At 34.0% G+C, this 24,911-nt stretch overlaps 2 protein-coding genes and 1 long non-coding RNA gene across 10 annotated transcripts; 2 read left to right on the top strand and 1 right to left on the bottom strand.

Annotated features, from left to right (window-relative positions):
• Positions 1–2,867: 2,867 nt before the first annotated feature.
• LOC133878369 (zinc finger CCCH domain-containing protein 25) lies at positions 2,868–6,584 on the top strand. Of its 8 annotated transcripts, none has more exons than XM_062316919.1 (6): positions 2,868–3,100; positions 3,186–3,295; positions 3,396–3,583; positions 4,891–5,780; positions 5,935–5,993; positions 6,085–6,584. In XM_062316919.1, exons 1-4 carry the CDS (start codon positions 2,928–2,930, stop codon positions 5,749–5,751), a joined length of 1,332 nt encoding a protein of 443 aa, XP_062172903.1. In that variant the 5' UTR covers positions 2,868–2,927; the 3' UTR covers positions 5,752–5,780; positions 5,935–5,993; positions 6,085–6,584. The 8 variants fall into 8 exon arrangements, with proteins under 8 accessions (XP_062172903.1, XP_062172902.1, XP_062172901.1 ...); XM_062316918.1 differs by having other exon boundaries at positions 5,935–6,007; positions 6,088–6,584; XM_062316917.1 differs by having other exon boundaries at positions 5,935–6,007.
• Positions 6,585–6,874: 290 nt separating this feature from the next.
• Positions 6,875–9,893, bottom strand: LOC133877028 (uncharacterized). Its single transcript, XR_009901642.1, has 3 exons — positions 9,497–9,893; positions 9,197–9,313; positions 6,875–7,314 (listed from the first exon to the last, which is right to left on the bottom strand). It is a non-coding gene; the product is annotated as an uncharacterized LOC133877028 (long non-coding RNA).
• A 3,757-nt stretch (positions 9,894–13,650) lies between these two features.
• LOC133877884 (putative receptor-like protein kinase At3g47110) lies at positions 13,651–17,352 on the top strand. Its single transcript, XM_062316334.1, has 4 exons — positions 13,651–14,429; positions 14,523–16,388; positions 16,605–16,979; positions 17,060–17,352. The coding sequence occupies exons 1-4, from the start codon at positions 13,730–13,732 to the stop codon at positions 17,104–17,106; spliced, it is 2,988 nt and encodes a 995-aa protein (XP_062172318.1). The 5' UTR covers positions 13,651–13,729; the 3' UTR covers positions 17,107–17,352.
• The last annotated feature ends 7,559 nt before the right edge of the window (positions 17,353–24,911 follow it).

Here is a 24,911-nt window from a genome sequence, read left to right as displayed (position 1 = left end):
ATATTTATTCATAAATATGTATGCATTGTTCATAACAAAAAAAAAAATAATAATAAAAATAAAAATCAGATGATCTACCTTGTTTTGCATTGTATGCGAGTCAAACTGTAAAAATATATGTTGGAAATCAAATAAATATTATACTTTCCCAATTGTCCTTAATTTTATAGTCCCTTTTCCTCTTTTTCCTCCTTTTCTTTTGACAAATTGAGTTGAATATTAATACCCCATCCCCACACGCTCATATATATATAAGATATATAGACACACTTATATTAATATTAGAAAAAGTTAAAAGCTCATTTGCAAAAGATTCTAATATGCTTTGGAAGCTCATTTGGTGACAAAATTCAATTAACCTTGTAATCACTCTTTACCAACTGTAAGTATCAAGTTTAACTTCAACTCTAGCTGCAACCATTAAGGGATATTATTACCTTTTATTATCTATGGACTTTAAGGATTCAATGTAGCTCACTTAATTTTGTCATGGGACTATGTGATTGTGTATGTAGCTCTAATTGGAGAGACCAAATCTTTGCCAAGTCAAGAATCCATGTGAATGCACTTGTGATGAGGGAAGACCCACCCCTGAAATTATTTGAGGCTAGCCAATATATTTAATTTTTAGGGATAAATACCTCATTGGTACCTGAGTTTTACGTGTTTTTAAATTTAGTACTTCAGTTTTGTTTTGTATCATAGGTGGTACCTGAATTAAGGGTAAAAACCCATTTGGTACCTCTGTTAGATTTTCCGTCCAAATTTTAACGCCTCGCCACGTGTCAACTGCTGAGGTTGACACGTGGCACTACATAAAAAAAAATTAAAAATTAAAAATTAAAATCTTTAGAAAATGATTAAAAATAATAAAATTTTTTTAAAAAAAATAAAAAAAGAAAAAAGAAGAGGGGTGGCTGAGCCACCCCCCTTGGCCACCCCCTTGGCCGGTCTGGCCGGTCTGGGGTGGCCGAACCACCCCATAGGGGGTGGTTCGGCCACCCCACAGTTGAAAAAAAAAAAAAAAAAATTTTTTTTGAAGGGTTTTGGCCCTAGGGGGTGGCCGAACCACCCCCGTGGCCCTAGGGGGTGGTTCGGCCACCCCCAAGGGCCAATCCTCAATTTTTTTTTTGAAGGGTTTTGGCCCTAGGGGGTGGCCGAACCACCCCCTAGGGCCACGGGGGTGGTTCGGCCACCCCCAAGGGCCAACCCTCAATTTTTTTTTGAAGGGTTTTGGCCCTAGGGGGTGGCCGAACCACCCCCTAGGGCCAAAACCCTTCAAATTGTTTTTTTTTTTTTTTTTTTTTTTCAACTGTGGGGTGGCCGAACCACCCCCTATGGGGTGGTTTGGCCACCCCAGACAGGTCAGACCGGCCAAGGGGGTGGCTCAGCCACCCCTCTTCTTTTTTCTTTTTTTAATTTTCTTTTTTAAAATTTTATTATTTTTAATCATTTTTTAAAGATTTTAATTTTTAATTTTTAATTTTTTTTTATGTAGTGCCACGTGTCAAACTCAGCGGTTGACACGTGGCGAGCCGTTAAAATTTGGACGGAAAATCTAACAGAGGTACCAAATGGGTTTTTACCCTTAATTCAGGTACCACCTATGATACAAAACAAAACTGAAGTACTAAATTTAAAAACACGTAAAATTCAGGTACCAATGGGGTATTTATCCCTAATTTTTATTTTGTTAACAACTTGGGCTAGATGTGAATTTTATTTTAGTTAAAATCAAAGAAAATATATTATTCGAGAATTTCAAAACAAATTGCTCACTCTAAGTCCACATCTAAATTTTATACAGGACAACAATTTAAACGTCCTTAAGTTTTAACCTTTTTATCAAATCACTTCTTAACGTGATTTGAGATAGCTCGTATGTGTACAAAAAAAAGTTACCTTAACTTGATACATGGCAGAAAAAAAAAAACACAAAGACAGAACGAAAGACAAAGAGAAAGGGAATAGAGGTAGCTTATGAGTTATGGCCACCCATCACCCCTCCCATCAGTAGATGAGGTGGGGGTGGCGCCATTATTCCACAAAGGGCGTGGGTAGGTGGGTTGCGACCCTTGGCCTCTGCCAATGGGTGGAGGGGGGCGCCACACCCACCCATGCCTATTAACAATGTCTGTGGATGAATTTTAACTCACACTCTTTGTCAGTAAACGAGGTGGGCGAGCGGTTGGGTGACCTCACTTCTTTTTTTGTTAGTGGACGGGATGACCCACGCATCTGGAAAGGTGTTGGTGGGTCACCCAACCACTCCATGCCACCAAAGGGCATGGGTGGCGTGGGTTGACCCAACCACCTCTTTCCTTATGTTTTTTTATTTGGTCATATGTTAAGTTGAAATTGCACTTCTGTGCACATGGAGCTGTTTTATTAGGCTCGCCGTGGTCTTATACTTACGTGTCACAAATTTCATTAAAAACCCTAACAACACGTGTATGGAGAGATAAATTCGATAATAGAGTATACATTGTGAAGTGATTTGATCAATTTTAATTCTTACAGGGGTGATTTGATAAAATGTTAAACCTCATATACCTCAACAATATTTTTTCCCAAAATCATATTAATATAGCTCTTTTCTTATTTAACTTATTACTCGACGACATAAACAATTTACTAATAAGGACTCAATAATATAATCTTGTTTAGACTTCATTGTTATTTACTTCTTTATCTCTTTTTGTAAGGCTTAAATAAGACACAGTAAAGAAGATAGAGAAAGAGAGAGAGGAGATTCAACAAACTTCGAAAAAAGAAGGTAGAAGATGGGCCGCGGGCTTCTACCCTCTTGGGCCTTGAAGGATGGTCTTCAGTTAACCTGCTTTCATTTTAAAGACATAAAGCAGAAACAATTAGAATAAAAATTGGGAAAATTTTAGAGACGACAAGGAAGTCAGAAGCGAGCGATCATGAACCCGTTAACCCTAGTAAAACGCATTCAGCAAATCAACACGAAAGAAGCGGCATTAGGGATCTCCGAACAAGCTTCATGGCACGCCAAGTACAAGGACTCCGCCTACGTCTACGCCGGCGGCATTCCCTTCGACCTTACCGAAGGCGATCTCCTCGCCGTTTTCGCCCAGTGAGTCTAACACTCTGTTGAATACTAATGAAATTCGGAGTAATTCTCACTCTAACAAACGATTTTCTTTCTTTTTAATTTTTAGATACGGAGAGATCGTCGATGTTAACCTCGTTAGAGACAAAGGCACTGGTAAATCCAAAGGCTTTGCGTTTATTGCGTATGAGGACCAGAGAAGTACGAATCTTGCTGTAGGTTGGTTTCGCTCTCTCTCTCTCTCTCTCTCTCTCTCTCTCGCACTTGATTAATTAGCTTTGTTTGTCCTTAATATTGTTGTGCTTTTCGCTTTGTTTAGATAACTTGAACGGAGCGCAGATTTTAGGTAGGATTATTAGGGTTGATCATGTTGGTAACTATAAGAAGAAACAGGAAGAAGACGAAGAGACCGAGCGGAAGAAGAGAGAGGAACGCGGTGTGTGCCGCGCTTTCCAAAGAGGCGATTGCACTCGCGGCGCTAGTTGCAAATTTTCGCACGACGAACAAGTACGTTCAACATTGTTTACTTGATTATTCATTTTACTAGCTTTCATATTTTTTGGCATTTTGTTATGATTCATATTACTAGCTTTCGTAATTTTCTTGATATTTTTTCTTTTTCTGATTAGGTATTTCTCTTCCATACTTCCTCTGTGCTTGGGTTGCGTCCTTTTGCTTTTAATAAAATTTTGATTACTTATCGGAAAAAAAAGAATATTTTATTATTGATGTGAATTGCTTGGGATATTACTATTGTCTTGTTCTATTAAGCTATGGGATTAGCATGTACAATTGCGCTTGTTGATGATATTTATTTCTGATGATCAGGTTACATCATCTGTAAGCTGGCTATTTTGGGCTTTCTAATTTCTGTTGTGTTGGAAAATACTGATTATTTAAACCCTTGCCTCATGTCATCTTGAAACATAGCTGATTGTGTTGGATGGATTGAGCTGGACTTTACTTGTAGTGTGCTGAACCATTGGTCTGAACTATATTTGTTGTGGTGAACTCTTAGCTTTTGCTTCTAAAAGGGCATGCCAGAATCGAGCAAGGTTTCAATGCATGAATTATAGCATATTAGGATCGATGCTCATGTAATTGCTAACATGGTGGTTGACCAAATGAGCTGTTGACCTGTGTGGATGATAGAATGGGGGGGACATGATCCGTTCGCATCTTCACTGTGCTTGCTTTCCTAGTTTTGTTGGACAACTCCAAAATCATACTGATGTAGAACAGCATGTCTTAGATCCAAAAAGCGACACAAGGTCTTTAATTTCAGCCCTGAAAGATGAGGAAGATAAGATCTATGGCTGGTTTGGGGAGTGAAGTTTGTATGCTTTATTATGTGATTAGAGGTTAGACTTGGCTTGAGACTAGGGGTCAGAAGAATAGTGGAAGGAGGCTAGAGAAAAATGGGACAGAAAAATATGTATACCTAGCCTTGGGATCTTAGGCATCATAACTTAAAGATGAGGTGTCACATTTACGTGAATTTTTAACTGGTCCAAATATCAGTTTGCTTGGCAATTTGTCGAGTCTCAAATTCCTTGTTTCCATGCAGAGGTAATCTAGATATTCTGATGTATCAGCATGTTTTTGGGGAAGGGGGTTGGTTTTCTATTTCTTGTCACTTTCTGCTTTCTATTTATTGTATGCTTTACAAGCTTTGGCGTTATAATAAACTTTGGGTTGAGGTCTGTGCAGAATCAATTGTTTAAGCTTACTTTTTCATGGTTTTTTTGGGTGATATTTTTACATAGTTGTTAAATGTTAGGTGCTTATTACTGCTTTGTTATTTTTATTTCCAGAGAGCTGCGAATACAGGTTGGGGTCCTGACAATGAAAGTTCGTCGAGATGGGGACATGACAAGTTTGAGGGTCCAAAATGGGGTGAGAAACAATCTGATAGCAACCAGTCAAAACCTGTTCGGGAGCCTATGATTCAAGATGGTTTTAGACGGGATCCTATGATTCAAGATGGTTTTAGACGAGATAATAAAGATATGCGCTCCAGATCAAAGGGCAGTGAGAGGGCTTTAGAGAGCAACCCTAAGGTAAGTGATGGGAGGGAGGAAAGAAGACCAGGAAGGCAAGATGATGAGTTTGAGCTGAAGTCAAGAGAAGATCATGATCGGATCAAAGATAAGAGATTGGGAAGGCACAATGATAATGAATTTCAGTCCAAGTCAAGAGAACATAAGGGGGAAGAAAAAAGATTAAGAAAACATGATGGTGATGAATTTCAGCCAAAATCGAGAGAAGTTAATGATTGGAGAGAAGAAAAGAGATCAAGAAGGCAAGATGGTGATGAATTTGAGTCAAAGTCAAGAGATGTGAAGGAGGAAAAGAGATTGAGAAGGCGTGGCGATGATGAATTTGAGCCAAATTCCAGAGAAGATGGAAAGGAAGAAAATAGGTCAAGAAGGCATGGTGATGAATTTGATGGGAAGGAAGAAAAGAGATCAATAAGGCATGATGATGATGAATTTGAGCCAAGATTAAGAGAAGATGGAAGGGAAGAAAAGAAATCGAGAAGGCATGACTCAGATTACTATATGGAAGAAAAGGGAGACAAGGGAGGAGACGCATGGTCAACTCATCGTAGGGATTCCACATCTCGTTCTCATAGAGGGGGAGACAAGGATCGCCGGCATAGGTCAGATAGATAAGGATCTTTCTTCACCAAATGTTTACAGGGGTAAGCTCTTATCTTTGGAAGACGTGTAAGAGGATCATTTCCATATGCTACCTGAAGACTGATTCTTTTTCTTTTAGTTTGGCTGAGGTCTATTCTGTATTTTGTATGGATTGTCCCTCCTTCTCCCCACGCTGACCATGGAACGCTGGCGTAGCTTGACAGATAATGTGCCTGGTTCTGGACATCTTCTGATCCACGCAGACAACTTGGAATGTATGATTAAATGTGTAAGTTATTGCAATCCTATAACTATAAGGATTTTGTTGTCATTTTTAATGATGATTTGAGTCCTTATTAATTTCAGCAGTGCTAAATTTTTGACGAAGGTGGCGCCGTTTTGCACCCCAAACTATGCCTCGGCAGATTCTACACAAACGCAAATGCTCTCCAAAGAGGTGAAACCTTGGATAATTGGTGCTGGAGTACCAGAGATCTTCAAGTAGATCTTATAAATTCGTTTATTACCAGAGATCGTCATTAATGCATAAATAAAGATCCCAATTAGTAGTGGTTGAATTCCTTCTGTGGGTCCACATGAGAAACCAATACGAATATAACCTACGTGTCCAATTGAACTATGAGCTAGAAGTCTCGTCCAACCTAACAGGTTCAAGAGTCCTCGCCCAGGTCCAGCCAAGTCAGAAGGCCAACCCGAAGACTCAGTTTCAAGGCAAGGTGCAGTGCCACCTAGGTCTTAAAGGTCACAAGAAGTTGTTTGAGGGTCTTAGTTCACCGAGCGACGTTGTTCTGGGCATGGTTAATGTTGGGCCAGACTATTGTTTAATGTGTAAATTAAATTAATAACCCAAGTAACAAGTAGAAAAAAATCACACAAGCAATTAATCAAGCGCTAAAACAGCAACACACGAACACCAAATTTGTGTGGAAAACCATTTAGTAGAGGAAAAAACGGAGGAAAAAATTCGATACACTACAACCTTGTAAATTGGGAAAATACAACAATAGACTCCCTAAGAAAAAATATAAGAGAAATTTTATATATCTTGCAAATAATTTGACAAAGTTGATGTGGCAATATTTAGTAGTCATTGAATATATATATATATATATATATATATATAAACAATGGCTCGTTCAAGGGTTTTGGTTCGTAAACATTGCCGCGTTAACTTTGTGGTATGTAACATTTTTGTTGCAAGCCAATGTAAACTGGCGAAACCAAAATTGCATTGAGATCTCCTCTCAATGCCATAACTCCCTGTAGCTGAAGTACCCAAAATGACCTCCTGGGTAAAACTCCAATTTGTTATTGAACTAAGAAAATCCTTTGTTCTTTCTAGTGAGAAGTCTCGACCAAGACAAGAAAAATATCTCCTTTTTTTCTCTTTTTATCTCTCTTCTCCCCCACATCACACAACTCTATTTAGTTTTTGTGCTTCGATCAGTTTTCTTTTGCGCTTTTATTGTGTCGTTCGGCGTTGCACAAAGGCACAAAGCTCCCCATGCAAAAGTAAACAAGAACCCTGTAGTCGATTCCTACCATCAAGGTCACTCGTCATATAAATATATGAATCTGTATAAACCCACCAAAAACAAGAATATTTTAATCTGTAAAATTTATTTATCCTTTAAATTTTAAGTCAAATTTAAGATCGCGACTTTTGAAAATATGAAAAAATTTCAATTGATTGAATTCTTGTTTAAGTTACCTTTCAGTTATGGTATCGAAATCTTTTTAGAATTATTATATCAATTTTAATTTGTAAATTTATCGATCTATATATCTTTCAAACTTTTAAATCAAATTAAGAAAATATGCAAAATTTCAATTGAATGAATTTTCATTTAAGTTACCTTTCAGCTATGGTCACGAGATTTTATAAGAATTATTATAAAATTAATATATGATTCTGAGCACATGTCAAAGTATATATCTTTGTAAAAATATTAGGATTCTAATAAACAAGTAAAGAAGGATGGTCCAATAATCACAATATATATACACTTGCCCATTTAAAAGGTTATTAGAAAGAAAACATTAGTTTGAAAAGAGAGATATGTAAGCATGTCATATTGGCTTACATTGATCGAGGGCAAATCATCATATATTTTTCATAATGAAATGAAACTAAAATGATCAAAGGTACATATAAATGTGACTATATATACAAAAGTTGTATCTATAGAAACATAAATTATATAAAAAATGAATTATTGTATATTTGGGAGGGCGACTTTTGATGAAAATAAGATAAATCTTGAGTTAATTAGGTTACTTTTGTTTAAAGTAATGCTAACTTTTTTTTTTTAATAAAAAAAAAAATTTAATTTAAAGTAATGACACTTGCTAAAGTTATAAGCACCTACATGAGTTATTGAGTTATTATATAGAGTAATGCTATTCTTCATATCCATTTCTTACACTTATGTTACACCGATTGACGTGATGTGTTTTAAGTAACCTCACATATCAACTACTTAAAATAAAATAAAATAAAATGAAAGCCACTTAAAATACGTCACGTCAGTCGGTGTAACATGAATATGATAAATATGTGTGAAGAGTAATTTAAAATAGTCTTTAGCAAAATTCTTTTTAACTTGTATCAGTTCAATTGGTATTAATTAATTCCCATGAACACATGAAGAGGTACGATCCAAACATCGAAGTGGTATTAGTTTCGAAGGTTGGTTGAAACTGTCACGTTAACATTGTAAGACAGTTGTAAGATAAAAATACGGTCCCTAACAATACGATCTATTTGAAAAATGGGTGATTCTATATAAATGAGATATTGTAAAAACAAAACCTATTCTTTCAACATAAGGAATGGATATTGAGTTCAATTTAAATAATTGCACTCGATCATGTTTAAGAACTTAATTAATATATATTAGCCAAACCTCCTATATTAAACAACAAGCAGTTGTTTGGCCGGCTTGTCTTCTGACCGTTAAATTTCAACTGAAAATTCAAAGCCTTAAGGCTTAAGAGCAGTTTAACTCCTTTGGCCCACCTATAACTAGCAGTTAACTTTCATAAATAACATTATTTAGTTAACAGATAAAGCCCTTGCAGAACACGGGTCTAGCGGTAGATTCGATAACTACATAGAAATATTATATACTATATTTTTATTTCATAATACTGATTCGACAGTCTTAATCAATTATTAATTTTTTTTTTTTTAAAAATGACTTATTCAAGGGTTGGTTGGAACTATCACATTAGCATTATGAGATAGCTGTAAAATAAAAATGTAATTTTTAGCATTACTCTACTAAGTACACATATTCTGCGATATCTCAACACGGTAACCAAAAAAATTCAAACACACTCCAGATCTCTATACATAATTTTCGAGTCCTTCATGTCTCAACCGTACAACACAAATAATGCTAAAAAGGAAGACTTATGTCCTCCCAATAAAAATTGATATGACTTGTAAAATTACCATTAAATTGATCATTCTGCTCACACAATTTGAAATCACCCAACCAAATGCTCCCGAAAAAAGTAGAAGAAATCACCAACACATTGCTATATATAAGCCGAGCCATCTATTGAATCCCTGAGGAAAAAAGAAAAAGAAAAAAGATTGAAATCATGAAATCCTTCTTATAATGTGACATTAAGAAACTTGATAACTAAGCATGTATTAATTAATTGCATTCAATTAATACGCTAAATATTCGTGCATGTGTTGAAGCAAGATAAGAGATCTGCAGGGAGTAGCTAGGGACTTCTTAATTACCTCATAATTGTGAATTTGATCAGCTCATAGGTGAAATCTTGGGTGTTTTTTCATACGATTTTTAAAAGATAATTTCAAACAACTTGAATGAAGGTAGGTGAAAAGATGGCAAAATTCAAAACACTCTGCAACAAGTTTATGCACCGGATCATCAGCAATAGCTTCTTTGAAACAATTGGCAAAGGCAAAATAAATGCAATGGTCCCGTTCAAGTTGTTCCGGCTTTTCTTCAATTTCTTCACATTTTTCAAGTCTGGTTTCAACGCAAACATGTAATGGGCTATGCACAATATTATCACTAGCTTGCACCTCAATGAGAATGAGCATAATTAACTCCATTATCACCATAATATTTCCCATATATTTCCTAATTAACCATCAACTTTCTCCCACTCTCGAAATCTTTTGGTTGGAAAATTAATTAACCAACAACAATCTAATTTATAACGCTTAAACCTGGCCTTACATTGCAATTGAATGGTTAAATATCTTTCAAATTAACGAGATCGAATATTTTATTTTGTAAATTGATGTGTTCTTAAACTTTTTAAATCAAAGAAAATATGTTTACGAATTTTCATGCCTTTTGAAAATATGATATATCTTCAATTGATAAACTTCTTGTTTAAGTTGTTTTTTGGTTAGGGTCACGAGATTATATAAGAATTATTATAAAAGTAATATATATATATATATATATATATATATATATATATATATATATATATATGATTCTTAGCATAGGTTAAGTATGTTTGTCCAAGTGTAATTAGGTTCTAATAAGAACAAGTGGAGATGGATGATCCAATGGCCACAATATACTTGCCCATTCAGAAGGTTATTGGAAAGAAAATATAATTAATTAGTTTGAGACATTGAGGGTATGCAACTCATCATATTTTTCATATATGAAGAGAAACTATATACCATGAAAGTTACATAGAAAAGTGACTGTACAAAAGTTGTATATATAGAAAACAAACCATTATCTAAAAAAAAATTATCTATATAACAGAGATATTTTTAGAAGAAAATATAAATAAATTTACTTGGTTAGGGTAAACCATATTGTGACTTAGAAGGATTATGATCATCTAGCTCAAATTATTTGTTCGAATTTGGGCAATATGAGACCCACCTACCCAAATAAAAATTGGGTCGCCTAACTACTTATTCGATAAAGTAAGTCTCATAAGTGGTATCTCACAATTACTTGTCCGAATTCTTTTAAATTCGGATAAATAATTTGAGAAGATCCTGATCCAACTTATAATGTGAATATATACTTTGGTTCAATTTTTAAAATATTACTTGAATGAAAATTTGAAAATGATGACTTTTGATCCAATAAAATAAATCCTGAGTTTAAGTTAATTTTGTTTGAAGTAATGACACTTTTTGTTTAAAAAAAAATAAAAAATTTCCCTTATAATTGATTAAGGAAATGGTTATATAGGAGAATCCTTACTACTCCTGATCTCAAAGAAAGAAGAAGTGACTGATTTTATAAAAGAAAAATGGGTGAGCTTTCCAACAATAGACCTAAAACGAACAAAAACAATGTTGAAATATTTACAAATAGTTAGAAATGGGTCAAATAAATGACCTGATATTTTCAAGGGGCTGCACAATGCGATTTTATAAGTTAAAGAGATACAGAATAAGACAAGTCTATCTATACCCCCACTTAAAATCAACAATAACCACTCAAAGAAGGTTGAAAAAGGTACATAATATGACACTTGGTTCTCGTTTCAAGCTCCCAAAGGAGTTATGATATACTTTTTAATTAATATTTAGCAAAAGTAGTCTTCTTAACTTGCATTAGTTCAATTGGTATTAGTCCCATGACCATGTAAAGGGGAATGATCCAAACGTCTTAGAATTAATACCTTTATTTAACTTGTTTGCGAATATATATATATATATATATATATATAAATCAAGATTTCTTCTATATGCATTATGCATCATCTTTGAGCTCATATACATAATGGGATTTGACTTCTATGCGAGACTAAAAATTTTAGAACTGCATAGATGCTGTAGTTTAAAATTACAGTGTTTTTTATTTACTTTTAGTATAAAGTAAATAACCACATGGCTTAAAAAAGGACAGCATCGTTTATTGACTTCACTAACGGCCTATATACCAATACGGTACTAAAACGTACCACATAGATGCTGTAGTTTAAAAGTACAGCGTTTTGTATTTACTCCTAGTCTAAAGTAAATGGATAATTGGACCAATAGTCTTTGTGATTGGCCTAAATTAGAAATCACTCTCTGTGATATCAACATGAATTCAAAGGTCTCTGTGGTTGACTTAATTTACAAATCGATCCCTAGAATCAAATTCTGTTAAAATTTTTGACAGATTCCGTTAAACGCTATGTAAGTGCCAATAAAATAGCGACATGTGTCCATTTTAATAAAAAAAATATAAATATATTAAAAAATAAATAAATAAATTTAAAAAATAAAAAACAAAAAAAACAAACAAAGGGGTGGCTGCCGGTTGCCTGGCCACCACCCCCATGGGGGTGGCCACGCACCACCCTCATTGGCTTTCTCTTTTTTTTTTTTTTTTTCTTTTAAATAAGTTTTATTTATTTATTTTTTAATATATTTATATAGTTTTTTATTAAGACGAATATGTGTCGCTATTTTATTAGCGCTTACGTGGCACTTACATAGCTTTTAATGGAATATGTCAAAAATTTTAACGGAATTTGACTCCAGGGATCGATTTATAAATTAAGTTAATTATATGAATCTCTAAATTCATGTTGATATTGAATAAAGTGATTTGTAATTTAGGTCAACCACAAGGACTAATCGTATAATTATCTTAAAGTAAGCTACCGCATGACTTAAAGAAGGACAGTACGGTTTACTAACTTCAATAACAACACCGTTTACTAACATGGCTAACAGCAGCAATGGCTTAAAAAACGACGGCGATGGTATCCCATTCTTTCCCTCTCTCGTCGAGGTCGGAGCCTGAATCAATAGAGAATCTCGTCGACGTCGGCGTCTGCGAACCAAACGAAGCCATCAGTTGTTCCGGTTCGGCCACAGAGAAGAAGACCCAAATCTTTGTTGCTCGGGCTTTACAGAGAGAACCCAGAAGAAAGATGTTTAATTCCCGGTTAAAAGCCTTTTTTTTTTTTTTTTTTTTTTAAAAAAAAATTTTGTTTTTAATAATCTCCAGACTTCCTAAATACTCTCACTCATACACACTCTCTCTCTCCTCACGTCCCTGACGCTCTGACCACCGTATATTCATTCGTTCATTCGCTCGGTGCTCAAATTTTCCAAGCCCAAGAGAAATCTCACCTTTCTAAGCTTCGTGGAAATGCATATATGATATATCTATGCATCTATGCCGAATAACACAATGAGGTAAAAGGTCCTAGCACTTGATCTTCGTTCATGCTTCAACGCAAGCATGAATAACATATTATATGCATTCCTATCATGCCGTGATTGAATGGAGTGGTATTAGAGGTATTATAGTTTTTATTACAAGTCTTTTACAAATTAACATGACAGTTCACGTGAAATTCTTGTGAATTGTCACGTCATCCACAAAACTTTTAAATTTGCTTCTCAAATTTTGTTACATAATTTTTTACTCATATTGTGACATGTGACACGCTTGTTTACTACTTGTAAAATAAATATAATAAAAGTTGTAGTAATTCAATCATTTTTCTAAACTTAAATATCCCTCTTTTTTTTTTTAAAAAAAATAGAAAAAAGAAAAAAGAGAAAAAGAGGCAAGGCCAGAATTAATCAACCTAAAAGTCTAAATTACTTGTGGCGGCTCTTGCATTGCTTCCATCGCATCATAGATGTCAGCAGACTCAACTGCATGAAACATGTGTTAATAGTCTTACATTGTCAAGGTATGTCTGGGTTGTGGGCTTTATAAGTCTTGAGCAAACCTCTTCTCTTTAGGTGCCTTTTGAGAATGAGTAAAGTTCAAGTGATTTTAATAACATGAAACTGAGATTACCTTTACATTTGCCCTGTCAAACCATCAATTTAAACTCCCCCAACAATGATCAAATAAATTAAGTATAAAATAACCATCTTTAGATGTTACTGGCCTGACCAGTTCAAGTAGTAAATATGAGTAATCTGATTAATTAATAAAACAGCACCCGTCTAAATATATATACATGCATTTGAGAGTTCCCTGCCAACCTCAGCTTCTCTTCCTCTCACATGGAGCATCCTCTTATTAGTGCCTCCCAGGCCATCCTTCTGTTCTTGTTCTTGTCCTTGTCGGTCTCAAAATTTTCCTTGGCTGCCATACTTTCAAATGAGACTGACAAACTTGCACTGATTGAATTCAAGTCCCACATTGATGACCCTCTCAGTGTCCTGGCTTCTTGGAATGAGTCTTTTCATTTCTGCCAATGGGTTGGGGTCACCTGCGGCCACAAACACGAAAGGGTGATTGGTTTGGACCTAAAAGACCTGAAATTGGTTGGCACCATATCTCCCCACCTTGGAAATCTTTCTTTCCTTCGATCTCTCAACCTTTCAAGCAACTCCTTCTCTGGTGGAATCCCATCAGAAGTTGGTCAGTTGATCAGGCTTCAAAATCTGAACTTGAGTCATAACTCATTGGAAGGAGAAATTCCAGTTAATTTGTCCAACTGTTCCAACCTCCTGAATCTTGATCTCCAGTACAACAACCTAGTACAACAAATCCCTTCTGAACTTGGCTTTTTGTCCAAACTTGAGATCCTATTTCTTGCCAACAACCACTTAACTGGAAGGTTCCCACCACCTCTGGGAAACCTGTCCTCTCTCCAACAGCTTTGGTTTAGATATAACAATTTGGAGGGAGAAATTCCAGATACAGTAGCCAAAATGACAAGCTTGAAAGTTTTTGATGTTGCAATAAATAATTTTTCCGGTGCGTTTCCATCTTCCCTTTACAATTTATCATCACTCACAATCATTACCCTGACTGACAACAACTTCGCTGGTAACCTCAAGCCTGAAATAGGCATTGCTCTTCCAAATCTCCAAATACTTTGGTGGGGAGGAAACAAATTCACAGGAACCATTCCAGCTTCCTTGGCCAATGCTTCACGACTTCAACAAGTTGATATCCCTGGGAATTATTTCACAGGAAATATACCTATGAGTTTTAGTAATCTACAAAATCTCCATTGGCTTAATGCATGTACAAATCTTCTCGGAAATCAGTCAGTTGACGATTTGAGTTTTCTGAGTTCTTTGACCAATTGTAGCCAGTTAGGGACGCTCGATGTCAGCTACAACCGGCTTGGTGGTAAGCTGCCTAACTCCATAGCAAACCTCTCAACCCAATTAACAGGGCTACTGCTCGGAGGGAATTTTATCGGTGGAAGCATACCGACGCAGATATCAAATCTAGTCAGCCTAACTCAACTTGGGCTGGAACAGAATTTGATAACAGGGACTATTCCAGCTTCAATTGGGAAGCTCTCAAACTTGAACAGACTGAACTTGGCTGCAAACAAATTTACAGGGGAGATCCCATCTTCTTTTGGCAACATGACTCAATTGTTAGCTCTCTATTTGTTTAATAACAGCTTAGAAGGAAGCATACCCACGAGTCTGGGAAGGTGTAGATACCTGCAAGATGTATGCTTATTCTATAATAAATTAAATGGCACCATACCAGAGCAACTCCTTAGCCTTCCAGCTCTTTCTGTAGTCCTTAATGTGTCTCATAACTTTCTGACGGGTCCGTTGCCATCAGAAGTAGGAAACCTGAAATCTCTTGTTGCTTTGGATTTATCATACAACAATTTTTCCCAAGAGATTCCAGGGCAGCTAAAGGATTGTTTGGCGTTGGAAGTTCTTTATATGCAGGGGAACTTCTTTGAAGGAACCATTCCCGATTTAAGTGGGTTAAAAGGTATTCAATATCTTGATCTTTCCCACAACTTATTGATTGGCCCAATTCCAAGCTATATGGTCAGTTTTTCCTCGTTGCAGAATTTAAATCTGTCTTTCAACAATCTGGAGGGAGAGGTTCCAGTACAAGGGGTCTTCAGGAATGCTACTGCAATTGAAGTCTATGGCAACAGCAGGCTTTGTGGGGGGATCCAACAGCTGCAGTTGCCCACGTGCAAGCATAGAAAGCCTGTTGCTTTTAAGTTGATACTGGCAATGGGCATTGCAGCTGTTTTCTGCTTGACTTTGTTGTCTTTGATTTCCCTTTGGTGGTTGAGAAAGTCCAAGAGGATACGTATTTCTGCTTCTTCTTTTGGGCGCTTTTACGAAAGGATTTCTTATCAAGACTTACTCAATGCAACCGGTGGATTCTCTGAGTGGAATTTGATTGGTTCAGGTCATTTTGGTATTGTCTATAAAGGAAAACTTGGTCCGGACGAAACAAGTGTTGCAGTCAAGGTACTCAACCTTGAAAAGCAAGGGGCTTCAAAGGGCTTCATTGCTGAATGCCAAGCCTTGAGGAACATCCGGCATCGAAACCTCGTTAAGATTCTTACTGCTTGCTCAAGTATTGATTTTGAGGGTAGAGATTTCAAAGCTTTAGTATATGAGTTCATGCCAAATGGGAACCTGGACACGTGGTTGCATCCAGAAGATGGGCTCCAGCAGCATAGAAATTTAAGCCTTCTCCAGAGAATGAACATTGCAATAGATGTGGCTTCTGCTTTGCTTTATCTTCATCATCACTGCCAAACCCCTATTATTCACTGTGATCTAAAGCCAAGCAATGTTCTTCTTGATGATGATCTGACTGCTCACATAAGTGATTTTGGTTTGGCAAGACTCCTTTGGGAATCCGGCAGGCAAGCTTTTCTTAATCAATTAAGCTCAGCCGGAATTAGTGGAACCGTCGGTTATGCTGCTCCAGGTAATGTTTCAAGATTTCACTCATTCTTTTAGTAAGTATAAATGACAAGTAAATCAAGAAAAAAATAAAATAAAATTGGATGTGAACGACTGAGATAAGGTTCAAAATCTAGATTGTTGACTCTCATCCCATGATAAAGTTATCACATAAGCTTAAGTTGATACGAAATTAATTGTTGATTTAATTAAGAAACTATTGTTCTCTGTATTTTGGCAGAGTATGGAATGGGGGGTGAGCCGTCAACTTATGGTGATGTGTACAGCTTTGGGATCCTTTTGCTGGAGATGTTCACAGGAAGAAGACCCACAGAGGAGCTGTTCAAAGATGACCTGACCCTTCACAACTTTGTGAAGTTGGCATTGCCGGGACAAGTGATGGAGATTTTGGACCAATCAGTTTCCAAAGAAGTAGGCGAAACATGTTGGGCTGAAGTGACTGAAAGCTTGATATTGGTCTTTAACATTGGCCTTGCATGTTCAGCAGCATCTCCAAAAGACAGAACGGAGATGGGGAGAGTTGTCGTGGACTTGCTTTCAATCAGAGACAATCTCCATGGGACCGGAACTCATGAAAAGAAAATTGAAAGCGCAGGTAATGTTTCTGTTGGATTATTCGATCTCTATACAAATCAAGAGGGTTAGAGCACTGATTTTTGTCTAATTAATCTACAGAAACAAAGACATTCTTGACGTCATCTAATGGCAGCATGTCCTGGTGATCAAGTAGAAATGGAATGGAATCTCCTACAATTCCCGGGCCAGATCCCTGTAATTGTGAGAGGCCTCCAATGGTGCTCACTTGTTTGACCACGCCGCTCTCACAATTATCTACCCAATTGTAGGAGGCAGACAATTGCATGCATGAGATCTGCGGTTGTAGGAGAATTTGATATTTTTTAGTTACTAAATGCAGCAAAGTTATTATGCTTTTACGTACCTTTAACTAGTTTTCTTGTTGTTATGTATACAGGTTTATTGTATATATATATATATATATATATATATATATATATATATGTACCTTTTGCTTTATTGGTTTGATTTATTTATTTATTTTTGACATGTCTACATAAGAGGGGATGAAAGATTTAAACTAGAAACCTCCGCTTTATGAAGCGTTGTCCCAAGCCAAATGAACTACCACTTAGGACTATTAGTTCTATTTATAAATTTTTATAGACGATAATTTGAATAATTTCATGTAATCAAATCCCTTAATTTAGGCCAATTAATCTTTTTTGTTATGACATGATGTTAAATCATGGTTATCTTAAAAATTTATACCGATAAAAAAATAGTGATTTTAATCTCTTAATTAATACTTTTAACACCCTCCACCCACAAGCTACGCTATACCGGATTGAACTTGAACCTGCCAAATTAATCATGTTAGTATATTCAATTTAGTCTTAGGATTAAAAAAAAAAAAAGAAAAAAGAAAGAAAGAAAGACATTCTATCCTAGTGGACTTGGTCAGATATGCATGTACTGGGTTTTAAGAAATAATTGCGACTTTTGTTGCCAATTTTAAATATTTTACGTAGAAATCAATGGTTTTATTTTAGTGGTTCTGTTCTTTCATTGAACGAATTCTGTTGGTAGCTAGTATTTTCAGTGACCCAAATGGATGTGAATCAATCTTCTAATTTGACCACACACGGGCCGGGGTACGCTATACCAGGTTGAACTTGAATACAGCAAATTGGTTTTTTTTTTTTTTTTTTTTTTTTTTTTTTTTTTTTTTATGAAAAAAAAAAAAAAAAAATTCAAAAAGACGGAGGAGGCAATCTGAGTTGGCAAGACTTAGGCGTGACATAGAAGTATCTATATGCTGGAAAACGCAACAAACACTATACCAGGTTGAACTTGAATGCAGCAGATTATGTTGTTATTGTTGTTGTTATTTATTTATTTATTTTTATTAAATTCAAAAAGGCAAAGGGGGTGACCTGAGTCGCGAGACCATGGTAGCACTTGTGACGGACCTTGCATGGTAGCACCTATTCATTGAAAACTGCATGGAAGGGGTCTAGACAGTAGGAAAGACAGGTGCACTCTCAAGTTCAATTGAGTCATAGCTTGACTTAGCTTCATCGAAACATCAATAGAACCCAAAGCAATTAATACAATTTAGGTTTAAAGATTCTCATTGTCGGAGTTGAACTCTCGCCTTAATACTTATCCAACTAATTGAAGATTTATTTTTGGACCATTGAACCACCATTATATTGGTTTCTTAAAATATCATTGGGAGTAGTCATCATTCGTATCAACAATTAATTTTGTATGAACAATGGTTTTTTGTTTTTGGACGTGTCCACACAAGAGGAGGAGAGAGAATTCGAACTAGTGACATGAGTTGTCATCAATAGGGGATTCGAACTAGGGGCTCAGTCAATATCATTTGCAACCCTTTTATGGCCAATTTTAAATCTCTTATGCAAAAATGGTTGTATATGGGGTCGGTTAGTTTTGCGGTTTTAAAACGTACGATTTAAAAAATATCAGTTTCAAAATTTGCGGTTTTGCAAATATATATTCAATTTTTAAAAACACATTTAAGTATTTAGTAAAATTACAATTTGATCTTTAAAAGAACAATTGAGCCTTTAAAATCATGCATTTTTTTTAAAATATATATTTTTTCACATTTTCGAACCGTCATTTTTAAAAATACTCACTTTTAAATGAGATGCTCTCTGCAATTTTGTTTAAAAACACATTTTTAACTTGCGTAATCGCAATCTTAAGGCAAAACGGACCGTAAATTGTCCTAATGCTTTTCAACGGCGACATTATCCACATATATTCCATTTCATCTACCCTAGCCGCCAGTGGACTTGATCAAATGTCGAATGCTGGTTTAAAAATCAATATTTTGCGACCTTTTCATGGCCAACTTCAAATCTCCTATGTAAAAAATTAAGGTTGCATCTAAATTGTCGAGTGATTTTCGTCGACGTAATTCACCCACTATCTCATCCAATATTCTAATTAATTTGCCCAGATTTATTTCATTTTCAATGACCTAATTGATGTGAGGGAAGCACCGTTTCTTAATATATCTCTTGGTGGATAAGCCAGTATGGCATTACCCTTCAAAGTTACTTGCTTATAATTAATTCTTTTATCATATCAATCACAATGTCACAATTTTCTACATTGCAGTTGTTGAAATTTGTGTATAAATCTAAAATAAAATAATAGTGGAAGCAAGAAACAGAAAAAAGACAGAATTTACATGTGATTCGGTCTATGACTTATATTTATAGGGTCAAGTCTAAATGGTTACATTAGTTGTGCTTAATAACTTGATTGTTTACAATACATATGTCCCTATTTATAATTGAATAAGTCGACATATACATGTAAACCTAAATCAACTTATACAACGAAACACAAATTGACCTAGACTAAAAAATATAAATCAATAATATTATATTCTGAATTCTAACTGCGCACTATAATGGTGTCTTAGCTTAGTTTGTCAACATTGAGGCTGATAAATAATACAAGCTTATCCTTTTGACTTGTTTTGAGAGCGCTATTGATGATTGAAAAGAATAAAATTATGGATGAAGTAATTGTAATAATTTGTGAGAAGATTAAAATGTGAACATAAAAGATAATTACAAAAACGCTAAGTTCCGACCATTGTTGTTCAAGTACTATTAGCTTAACCGAAAGACATGATTGCACGTTTCTGAATTTGTAGAGTCTTAGAATCCTCACAATATGTCTAATTGGAGAGTGATTGACAGAGTTTTTAGCCTAGCTATCTTATTTTCATGTTGAAGTTGTGATTAATGGAGAACTACATACTTATTTCTAAATAGGCCAAAACCCTCATCATCAATCTAAAGTTGCTTCATTTTATCAAGGGAGACAACTTTTGATGAAATCCCAAAGAAGACAATCTTTCATCTTAATAATTACACTTGAATTTTAATTACTCAAAATTATAGTTTAATAAATAAAAAAAAAATTTAATACAATATAATATATTAATATATAATATAATTATGTGGCATGCATGTTGGCCGCTTCAAATGATTTCGCTGAGGGTGCTTGTTAGAAGAATACATTTATATATTCTTTACTAGGTTGTCTTAATTAGTAGCACATACATTTCTTTGATTTGATTTAGGTGGTGTAAAAAAATTATAATATCTCTAATTTTTTTTTTTACCACACGTAAAAGCCAAATTTTCATTTTACTTTGTCTGGTGCATATTGTCTTGCTTTTTACACGTACCTTGCCTTGATTGTCACGCCTTTCCTTCACTATAAAGACAACCTAATAGAATACAATATTAGACGATTTTCAACATAAATACAATATAGCCCTATTAATTGGGTATTAACCGCAGTGGACGTACGCCTCTAAAATCAAATGACTTCAAATCTTTATCTCACTTTCTTATGTATATGCTTTTCTTATGCCACGTTTTATATTTTAATTTTAACATGCTTGATTAATTCAAATTAATCTTAATTACTTTGAACAATCACACATATGCAATGCTAATCAAGGATCAATATCAAATGTACATAATTTAGAAACGTTGATTGTTAGTTTCTGTCACACTCAACGTGAATGGAAGATAGTGATCGAAATTATCATTGCCAAGTCATGAAGAGAGAAAAAGTAAAAGGAACTTGTATTAGATATAAATGTTGAAGCATATTTATAGATGGCTAGCAAAGCTACCAAAGTGACGTTGGATAGAGGGGGAATTGGCTGCCGAGAAACCTCTAATCGATACTTAAGTTAATAGGGTGTCTTAGAGAAACTATAATAGGAAGAGTGGAAGGAGAAGAATGTGTGTACGTGTGATGAGGGTCCCCTTTTAAAATGCAACCGCCGAAGGTAAGAGGTCAGAATAAAATGCAACCGCGTGCTTAGTACTTGCTTTCCTTCGGGTGGAATGTTCGAAGGGCGTAAATTTCAATGCGATGCATCACTTCTTTTTTTTTTTCTTCTTTTCTTGTGTGTGTGTAAGCTAGAGATGCTCTTTCCTTATGTATAACTAGGTGATTGGGGGCATATGCTTGGGTGAAAGGGATCCAATGTGATGCATCTATACATCATACAGTGAATCTAGGGTGCCTAAGGTAATTATTTAATCTATTACCAAATATAAAGCCTTTGCCTGAATTACGATAAGGCGGCCATAAACCATGCATTCAAACATATCGTAGCTAAAGCCCATGTCACAATTGGGGAGCCCATAATAATAGGGGTATACATATGAAGTCACGAGTATATATGGTTCAACATCTCGACCTTAATTTAAAACTAGCTTGTATAACCCATGCTATGCGCGAGATTTTTCTTTATAATTTAGTTTCATAATAATAATAATAATAATAATAATAATAAAATGAAAGAGGAGAAGCATAGAAAATATAAATAAAAAATGAAAACTGAAAAATACTAATATAATATAATAGGGACAAAAATTTCTTATAAACTGGTTTATAGGAAATTTTCTATGACTCACATTTAAAAAAGACACATATCCTTTAAACATGTGAGAAACACATGTTTTTTTATTAATGGTATTAAAAAAGCATGTACGAAATACATGCTATTTAAATAACATATGTTTCTCACATGCCAAATGACACATGTTAATCTTATATGTGGATTGTAAGAAATTTCCTACAAACCGGTTTGTAAGGAATTTCTGTCTATGTAATAGTGTATCTTTTTTGTATTACACAAAGTAATAAAAAACTACTCAATAAACATAATATGCTAAAAACTACTCAGCATACCCTGTACAAAAAACAACCATAAGAAACTCTCTCTCACCATCATTTTCTTGAATTTAGTGTAAAATTTACAAAAGATAAAATAAGCAATTTGAATGAAAAATAATATATTAATTACATAAAAAATAAAGAAAAAAAGAAGAAGTGAGGAAATGAAATAAGAGAACCATAGAAAATATAGACAAAAAATAAAAAATAAAAAATACTAATAGAATAAATTAGAGTTTTCTTTTCCATATACTTTTCCAATTCATATGAAACCTTGAAAATCAATATTATTTATCAATTAAGCACGTTAACAATGTGCATTATACAAGGGAAAAAAAAATCAGTGAACAATTTAAATTAAAAAATCATCATACATCGTACTCAAAACAACAATTAATGTAAACTCTCTCTCTCCATGGTTTCCTTGAATTCAATGTAAAATTTAGAAAAGGAAAAAGAAAAAGAAAAAGCGAAAAAAAAGAAGAAGAGGCAATTTGAACAAAAAAATAATATAAATTAGGAAATAGGGACAAAAAAAAAATGTAAAGAAAGAACAAACTCATAGAAAATAAAGCAAAAAAAAAAAAAAATGTAAAATGATAACCACTAATATAATAGAAAATAACTATTTTTTTATATACTTTTTCCAGTTCCAAAGAAATTTGTAGGTATAGGAAGAAACTACGGTCAGATAGATATTTTTTAATTCGACCATCATTCTTATATATAGCGTAAAAGAAACTATTTTTTCAATATATATATATATATAAATTATCAATGCAAAAATAAGGATATATAGAAAATCAAATCAGAAAAACAGAAGCACATAAAATAAATACAAACATATTATTAACAATTCTATTGAACACAGCCCCAACAAATTTGAAAGGCAAATTAAAAAAAAAAAGAAGAAGAAGGTTATAGCAGTATTATAAACAAAAAGGTTCCAACAATAGTAAAAACTTCGCACTCTTTGTTTTGAGTATCACTCTCCGGTAATGTAAACAACATTGCAGTTTTGCATAGCCACAAACCATTACTTCTTCATATATTTATTTGAGAAAGCGAGAGATATTTGAGTGACTTTTGACATTTTCCAAAGAAAAAAAAAAAAAACTGACATTTGACTCTTTGAGGTTTAGTTTGTAACGGACATTTAGTGGGAGGGGAAGCGGTATTAGAGTAAAAGATTTTACTTAAAGGAAGAAAAAGAGATAGAAATTACTGAGGATTTAATGACAAAAAAAAAAAATTGACGTTTCTATTCATTTTTTATTCAATATAAGATAGTTAATTAGTCATATTAAATGCACCATTTATTTTACTTGAAATACACAGACCGGTTTAGTTTTACTTAAATTACCAGTTTTTTACTCAAATGGCCGGCTCAATATTTAAAAAGTATGGATTAATGCCACGTGTCCTAATTTTAGGCAAACTCTAAGTTGGAACTCGGCTTTTATATATATATATATGATATATGATATGATATGATGATATGATATGATATGATATGTTTCAATAAAAATAAAATCCATATAATTTTGAACATTGAAAAAAAAACATTTCAAATTTAATGCTTAATTAACTCTTTAGTGTTTTAAAAGCATTTATATTCTTTTTGTGCACAATAATCAAATAAAATTTTGCATTTTTTTTACTTTCAAAAGCAGAATGACACTTACAAAAAAATAAGTGAAAATCATAAAAATCACATAAAAGAAAAACAAATATCCCATAAAACATTTAAATAAATTAATACATAAGACCCTTATTTTTAGTTTAATTTATATAAATTAAAACATGTTAAAATATTTGTTCTCATAGGTGTAGTTTAAAATGAAAATAAGTATGAAGAAGAAAAATAGCAAGAAAAAAACCACGATTTTGATTATCAAAATATAAAATAGAAAATTAGTAGGAATTTTTTTTAATGTTGGTGTGATACCTATTATATTTTAATCCTATATAATTCTGAACATTCGAAAAAGTAAATGAACAAAAAAAAACTCATAAACATTTAAATAAAGAATTGTTCAATCACAAATTTCACAAACAAAATGGAAACATATTTAGATTTCAACCAAAAATATAAAAATACCAAAGAGTCATACTTATATCATTAATTGAGAGAGAGATGCTACTTGTATCATTAATAGAGAGAGAGAGAGAGAGAGAGAGAGAGAGAGAAAGATTAAATAGACCGGTTATATTTAGATTTCAACCAAAAGTATAAAAAAATCAAAAAGTCATACTTATATCATAAATTGAGTGAGAGAGGCTATTTGTATCATTAATAAAGAGAGAGGGAGAGATTAAATAGACCGGTTCAATTTTATTTAAAAGACCGGTTTAGTCATTAAAAAGTATGGGTTCATGCCACGTGTCACTATTCTATGTCATTCTAAGAAAAAATTCGGCTTTTATATATATATATATATATAGATTAGAACCAAAATATGAATATTAGAAGTGCAGTTGTAAAGGTTCAAAAACTAAATCAGATTTCACACACAAATAACAGGCATGTGGCTCGTGCAAGTGTACGTGCGACATATTAATTGTGACAATGCGTACGTGTGAGCTAGGTGCAAAGTACACTTATATATAGTTCATTATCAGCAGCTCACCCTAGTAAGATTCCCATTAATTCCAAGAGAAAATGCTACACATATAGCAAGTGAGCCAACAATTTTAAAAGAAATTGGAGAAGAGTAATTTATGTACTCTTGAAAATTATATCATTAAGGTCTTCCGG

The sequence above is a fragment of the Alnus glutinosa genome, chromosome 9, assembly GCF_958979055.1.
Source record: "Alnus glutinosa chromosome 9, dhAlnGlut1.1, whole genome shotgun sequence".
Lineage (NCBI taxonomy): Eukaryota > Viridiplantae > Streptophyta > Magnoliopsida > Fagales > Betulaceae > Alnus > Alnus glutinosa.
Note: the sequence above shows the minus strand (reverse complement) of the source record. Positions and strands in the feature narration are given on the sequence as shown.